The sequence below is a fragment of the Thermobia domestica genome, chromosome 14 (genome assembly GCF_964235325.1).
Source record: "Thermobia domestica chromosome 14, izTheDome1.hap1.1, whole genome shotgun sequence".
NCBI classification, from domain to species: Eukaryota; Metazoa; Arthropoda; class Insecta; order Zygentoma; family Lepismatidae; genus Thermobia; species Thermobia domestica.
In genome coordinates this window covers 133,554,250-133,561,570 of record NC_137467.1, presented here as the reverse complement: position 1 = coordinate 133,561,570, position 7,321 = coordinate 133,554,250, and the positions used below count along the sequence as shown (strand labels likewise).

Genomic DNA, 7,321 nt, shown 5'->3' with positions numbered 1-7,321 from the left:
TTTATCTTACGATAAAATTTTTAAGGCTCCACCGGTAAACTGTAATGCCCCGCGTTCTGCGAGGACATTACAAAAGTTAAATATTGTTTCATAATTGTTTAATTTGTTGGTGAACAGGGTCTAATTCTGCACCATAAAATTTCAACACAAAAAGGAGAAAGTAAATAAAATTAGATGTTATAAATTATTCTTTTGTTAAAAAATAAACTAAAAAAGTGACATAATTTGTTAAACTGTTAAGTAAAAGTACTAGTTTTCAAATAATAAATTGTGGAACTGAAAACGTCTGGAGGATTTTTTCAAATATATGACGATTTGAAGTGAAAGTAAAACTATAATTATACCTAAAGTTTATTTGTAATCTGATCTAAGTGAGATGGAAATTGTAAAAATGAGGTGCTAATAGTTGAACCCACTCCGGGTTCTCACTAATAAAATCAGATGTCTTGTAATATGATCTAAATTCTGGTTGGTACTTTTTCTAAATTTTAAGTAAATGATGACCCATTATCTGTCTCAAAATCAGCAGATGGTATTGCAAGACTCACCAACTTTTCTACGTAAGATGTTGCTGACAAGATTAATGGTGATGGTGAAGATGTTTGAAGTCGACTAGAAGATATACACATGTTTCATATGTAGTGCCATCTTGGGAATCTTGTGCTGGAGCTGTTTTCTTTTAATTGCTTGAGTATGTTGAGGTATGTTTATTTATGAGTAGAATAACGCAACGAAGTGAATTGAAAAGATGAAATATTTTATTTATGTTACCGAAGATTGTTATAAAATAATGAATATTTGTGATAAATAATAATTCTATAGATATAAAATAATGAAATAATGAAAAATAATAATAAAAGTCTACGAAAGCGAATATAATGCATAAGCATAATGTTTACTAAACAACATACTAATCAGCCCTATTCCCTAATAATTACAGGATGAGCGTTACAAACTACGTCAAAAAATACAATATATATTATATTACAATAGAAATGCTAAATAAAATAAACAGTTCAGTTAGAATTGTGTGTTGTTATTATTTTTCATTATTTCATTATTTCATTATTTTATATCTATAGAATTATTATTTATCACAAATATTCATTATTTTATAACAATCTTCGGTAACATAAATAAAATATTTCATCTTTTCAATTCACTTCGTTGCGTTATTCTACTCATAAATAAACATACCTCAACATACTCAAGCAATTAAAAGAAAACAGCTCCAGCACAAGATTCCCAAGATGGCACTACATATGAAACATGTGTATATCTTCTAGTCGACTTCAAACATCTTCACCATCATCATTAATCTTGTCAGCAACATCTTACGTAGAAAAGTTGGTGAGTCTTGCAATACCATCTGCTGATTTTGAGACAGATAATGGGTCATCATTTACTTAAAATTTAGAAAAAGTACCAACCAGAATTTAGATCATATTACAAGACATCTGATTTTATTAGTGAGAACCCGGAGTGGGTTCAACTATTAGCACCTCATTTTTACAATTTCCATCTCACTTAGATCAGATTACAAATAAACTTTAGGTATAATTATAGTTTTACTTTCACTTCAAATCGTCATATATTTGAAAAAATCCTCCAGACATTTTCAATTCCACAATTTATTATTTGAAAACTAGTACCTTTACTTAACAGTTTAACAAATTATGTCACTTTTTTTAGTTTATTTTTTAACAAAAGAATAATTTATAACATCTAATTTTATTTACTTTCTCCTTTTTGTGTTGAAATTTTATGGTGCAGAATTAGACCCTGTTCACCAACAAATTAAACAATTATGAAACAGTATTTAACTTTTGTAATGTCCTCGCAGAACGCGGGGCATTACATACGTGTGTATAGCATAGTTTGGAAGTTTAATAATTTCTATTGTGTTGTGTTCTCAACATTCCAACGTTTTGTCGTAAATGAAAATATTGACTAATAAAAATGATTAAATAATTATATTTAGTTAGGTGTGGTAGATGATTTTAGATTATATTATTTACTGAGAAACAGTATCTTACGCTGTTGTATTTGTGCATAAGAGGGAGGTTTTATTTATTTACTTATTTATTTATTTATTTTGTAGAAATTAAGTAAAAGAACCTGCTTTATTTCGAAATGCTTAATTACAATTTTATTCACACAAAGTGAATTTTAACATATATAAGATAATATTAATGATGTTATTTGCATATCTTAGTTATATGTTACAAAAAAGTAATTATGCTAGGAAACCAAACTTAGAAAGCTTAGACTAGTGAACCTTGGTTTGAGCTAACACCATGTGCGTGGATTTTCCCGGGGTTCTCCCGTTTCCTCCCACTTTCTTCATTCCGCCATTTCATTCATTACTCATCATCACCGTCTCCTTTAGTCTAACCGGCATAACCGTGGGACGTAAAACTCACAGATTTCATTTCATTTTTCCGAAGCCCAAGGTAAGTCTCTTTGCACATGGCTAAAAAAAAAACGACGTCTCTGTTTCCTCCGTTTTCACTCTTCAGCTCTGCCAGCCTGAATCCCCATTATACTACCAAATTTTATTAGTTTTTAATTTTAAATTAAGTGCTTTATGATTTATTTTTTTTTTTGCAATTAAAGAGTTTCATTAGTTTCTATCACCGTTGTGCCTTAGGACAAGTTATTATAACAAAGGAAAAATATATTAATGGCTCCTTTTGATTACTTTTTAAGGCTTTTTTATGATTCATTTAAGCACTATTACTATTTTTTTTTACAAATTATCATATTCATTTATTCCTTTTTTTTCATCATATCTGTTTTCAACACAATATGTTGAAAATGCAATCTGGGTTACATTGGTTGGTATATTAGGAAAAACACCATTAAAATAAGTCAAATTTAAGGTTCATGAAATCTTTTTTTTTTTCATTTACTGTATTTTAAAATAGGCTATATAAAAACGAATAAATTACATTTTGTTTTATTATTATTGTTATTATTATTATTATTATTATTATTATTATTATTATTATTATTATTATTATTATTATTATTAGAAATATTCTGCCTGTCGGCAGGTCCTGGGACTAATAGGAGTTGTGTGTTTCTCAGTGTATGTTTCTGGATATGTGTTTGTGTGTGTGTCAGGCCCGAATCAACGGGAGGGCTACGGGGCCGCCCCCCGGTGCAACGACATTGCGCAAATTTTTCTAAAGATTAGATCGTTGATAATCTAAGTAATTTATGTCTTATTAACGAGGAGCAGAAAGTGCTGAAATTGCGCAAATTTCCGCCGCGACGTTGCCAACAACAGGATTTAAGGAATTGTGTGAAATTTTGCATCGAAATGAAATGTATAAAGCTATTCCTTTATGAGATATATTTTATTGCATTCTAATATTTACAAAGCAACATACTTATTTACAGAAAATTTCATTTTACAGTTTGAATGCTTGAAATTTAAATCCTACAGCTTTTAAAAATGTCATACGTTCCTTCTCATAGTTTCTCTGCGAATTCCTGAACTCAGCATACTTCCTCATGACAAACTCGCTCCTTTTGACTTCTGCTGGTCTTTGGGCCTTTGAAATTCCTTTTAATATGGACGTTATTTTCATGGCAGTTTCCGTTTGGATCTCTAACAAAGCAGAAATCACCGTATGAATATCAGGAGCAGGGAAGTAAAATTGACTATTATAATGTCTGTGAAAAGCTTCTGGTCCATTTGTCGTCCGACGCATCGTGGATGGTATAGACGCCCACATGACAGGTGGATACCTAAAATTAATAAAATAAAAAGATCCTTAGTTCATGCACACAATTATTGACAATTTATATAAAACACTAAAACATTTATAACACTAGATTCAAGAAATATTTATAGTCTTGGTCCGTAATTTGTTTACAACTATCAAAACCTGCATTTTAATCTACGTCTTACATGAAGACAGAAGAAAATTTCACTATAATTAAGTTGCATTGAGAGAAAATACCATATCAGCACAACCATTAATGTTGTGTTCAAACTAGGACAACAGTTTTTGCAGTATTAAGAGTTATTGAAGCATGTGCTACTATAGATGAAATTCAAAAGGAAGCTACTTACTTGCAACCGTCTTCTATGTAGTTTTCTAGGACGTAATCGGAAAATTTATGCCCTGTATCATCCGGCGTCATTGATATTAGTTGAGTAAAGGCATCTGATACTTCTGTTGGATGTAAATATGGCAACCCAAAAAATGCCTTTATCCATGAACCTGTAAGAAAAGCAATAATAATAATAATAATAATAATAATAATAATAATAATAATAATAATAATAATAATAATAATAATAATAATAATAATAATAATAATTTGTTAGAATAAGCAAGCATTGGGAAAGTAGTGAAATTGATGGATCTTACTGTTGGCTTTATAATTTCTTCATTTCGTACATTATTAGAACAGCAGTTTATTTGCTTTTAAGAATGGTGACTGAATTAAGATTCTTCAGTCAAACAGAATAAGATTCTATTTTCAACTGTATTCTGTATTAATATATAACAAAACAAAGTCCACATGGTATTATTAAATTAATAATAAAGAATAATAGACCATAATAATATCAATAATACCTAGTTCAGATTTTGGATCCATATATGCTTGTCGCAGATCATTGTCGGCTTGAATCCTCCGCCACCATGTTTGTCCCAAATGGAATCTGCAGCCACGAATGTCACAATTTGGAAACACATTCTTGATGGCTTCGTGAGCAGCTGTTTCAAAATCAACGTAAATGATTTTCAAGTCGAATCTACTGTCTAAGTTTCTTATCATCTTCCACATGGCCACATACGTATTCTTGTCTTTCTTCGGCAAAAATGCAAAACATAGAGGTAGATAATATCAATTTTTATATGCATGTATTGTATATAACTGTGTGAAATGCTTAGGAGCATAAGTGAAAGTTCCATCTGCAAATACTTCTAACCCGCTGAACTCACACAGAAAACTGAAAAGAAAATAAGATTAGTGTCAGAAAAGAAAATAGTAAACAAGACTGTAGTGTCATATCGTTAGGTGAAATGCTATGTTACGATATATTTTGTGAGAATCAAAAAAAAAAAAAAAAAAAAAACTATTTTACTATAATTTGGAAATAAGACGGAAAAAGGAACTTTTCTGTTCAAGCAACTACTTCCTATTCTACTTCTTGATGCTGTAAATGAAACTCATTTCAAAGTTAATGGTTATAAATGAAATTATACTTACTCGATATTTTTCTTACACGTGAAAAGAATTATATTAGCTTCATCATCAACAAAGATGAATCTTTCTCCGTCAATTGCTATATCATCCTGCTTCTGAACCATTTGCTGTATAGCCTCTACGGTGTTTCTGGGTAGACGAGGAGTCACCTTTCTTCGATTTTTATAAATAACGTCTCGGCATCTTTTAATTTCTTTATGATCAAGTGTGTCATGATGTTCCAATTTTGAAACTTCCTGCCTTATAATTTTATTTGGCTTCTCGTTCAATTGTTCAGTGGCTCGTCGCTTACAATTCTCTCTAAGAAAATGCCGTTGAACACCATCTTCATCTTCACAATGATTATGAATATCTTTCCTTTCTAAAACTTCACTTGTATTTTCATCCATTGTTATACTAGCATTACAGCTTTTCTTAGTACATCTGAAAGAAAGGAAATAATAATTAAATCGTATCACGTGTTCTAAACTTACTATTTAAAGAAAAATGTATTCACTATTTCACTGGCAAAAATGTTATATCTTCCATCACCTTTTAACAAAGTATAGGTCCAATTGACTGACATAAATACTAATGCAGGCTTACTTATTCACTTACGAAAGTATAGGACAAATTGCCTGGCATAAATATTAAAATAGGGACTAGACACATATTTTAACAAAATATAGACCCAACTGACTGACATGGATATTAATGTAACTTTCCATTACTTATCAAAGTATAGAAGCAACTGAATGGCATAAATATTAATATAGGTTACATCACTTAACAAAATATAGGTCCAACTTCCCGACATTAATACTAATAGTGTGTTACATCTTTTAACAAAGTATATATGGATCCTATTGACTAGCATAAATACTAATATAGGCTTACAGAACTTACTAAAATATAGGTCAAGCTGACTACTGAAAATACTAATGTAGGCTTTGCATAACTTAGCAAGCTATAGGCTTATATACATGCAAAAATTATGTACTACATTAACTTACCTCCAATTTGAGCCTTTTTTTCCTTGGCGAAAGAAACGATACTTAAAGCCTCCCATTAATACACAAGGTACACCTTTTTCTGTTTTCGTCAATGTAAACTCCATTCTGAAAGTTTCACTTATGTTTCTCCAGTTTATTGCTTCCTGTTTATATTACCCTCCTCACTAAAACTTGCGATTAATTCTCGATCCTGATTGGCTCGTTGTGATTCTCGTTCCTCATTGGCTTGTTCTATTATTGGTTTATTATATCCGCAATTCGTTCGGGGTTTTAACAGAACCTGAGGAGGTCTGACATACAGTTGCTGGTGACATTTGGGAGAGTGCACAACGGAGAAGAATAAGCTTTGCAGAGAAGAATTGCTGAGATGCATTGCTTTCCTGAAGAAGGTGTTCCAACCACAACCAACATAGATAACATCAGAGATGCATTAAAACAGCAAAACGTACAGTTCACGAACCTCATTCGTGTCCAAACAAAGGAGGGACCAGCACCCATCTTGAGAATGTTTTCAACATTTGCTCTGGCCATATACGTTGAACACGCTTTGCCGACAGTCGGCTAACGGAAACGCTTTGTTATCTCTCTGGGAGTGAAGCAAATACACAGTAATTAAAGAACTGAGGCCCTTTTCAGGCCCACAAACCAATTTCAGGTCCAAAACCTTTCTAATGTACACTGTCCGGTAAATATCTTCAGGATAAAACAGTTGAGAATGCTCTAAGAGCATTGCCAGAACGAACTTTAAAAGAATGGAGAGATCTAGCGGGAAGGATAGCTGTAATTGTTCCTAGATGTAAAGGTAAATCTTTTTATCCGCACCCTCTTCTCTTTCTCGCAAAAATTAACAAAATATCATCTCTTTATGACTTATAGTTCTCGAGATATGACTGCTTAAATATCTAGAAATTCGAACTTTTTTAGTCAGTATCACGGGAACGGTAAGTCATAGAGAGATGATATCAGTGTTAATCCCTAATAGAACATTAAACATTTTCGTACTGATATTAATTGATGGCCAGTTGCACAGTGGCCACCGGTTACTATTTGCTACCAAAATATTTACCACCCTTTTAGATATTGACCAACACCAATATGAC

At 31.5% G+C, this 7,321-nt stretch overlaps 1 protein-coding gene across 1 annotated transcript; it reads right to left on the bottom strand.

Annotated features, from left to right (window-relative positions):
• Positions 1–3,416: 3,416 nt before the first annotated feature.
• On the bottom strand, positions 3,417–4,505 carry LOC145670016 (uncharacterized). Its single transcript, XM_081738359.1, has 2 exons — positions 4,085–4,505; positions 3,417–3,756 (listed from the first exon to the last, which is right to left on the bottom strand). The coding sequence occupies exons 1-2, from the start codon at positions 4,153–4,155 to the stop codon at positions 3,417–3,419; spliced, it is 411 nt and encodes a 136-aa protein (XP_081594485.1). The 5' UTR covers positions 4,156–4,505.
• Positions 4,506–7,321: the final 2,816 nt, after the last annotated feature.

What these genes read in the sequence shown, in the direction of transcription:
- LOC145670016 (XM_081738359.1), bottom strand. Translation starts at nt 4,155, where the DNA reads ATGACGCCGGATGATACAGGGCATAAATTTTCCGATTACGTCCTAGAA. An exon ending in TACATAGAAGACGGTTGCAA is followed by an intron (nt 3,757 to 4,084) that starts GTAAGTAGCTTC and finishes TATTAATTTTAG; the next exon opens with GTATCCACCTGTCATGTGGG.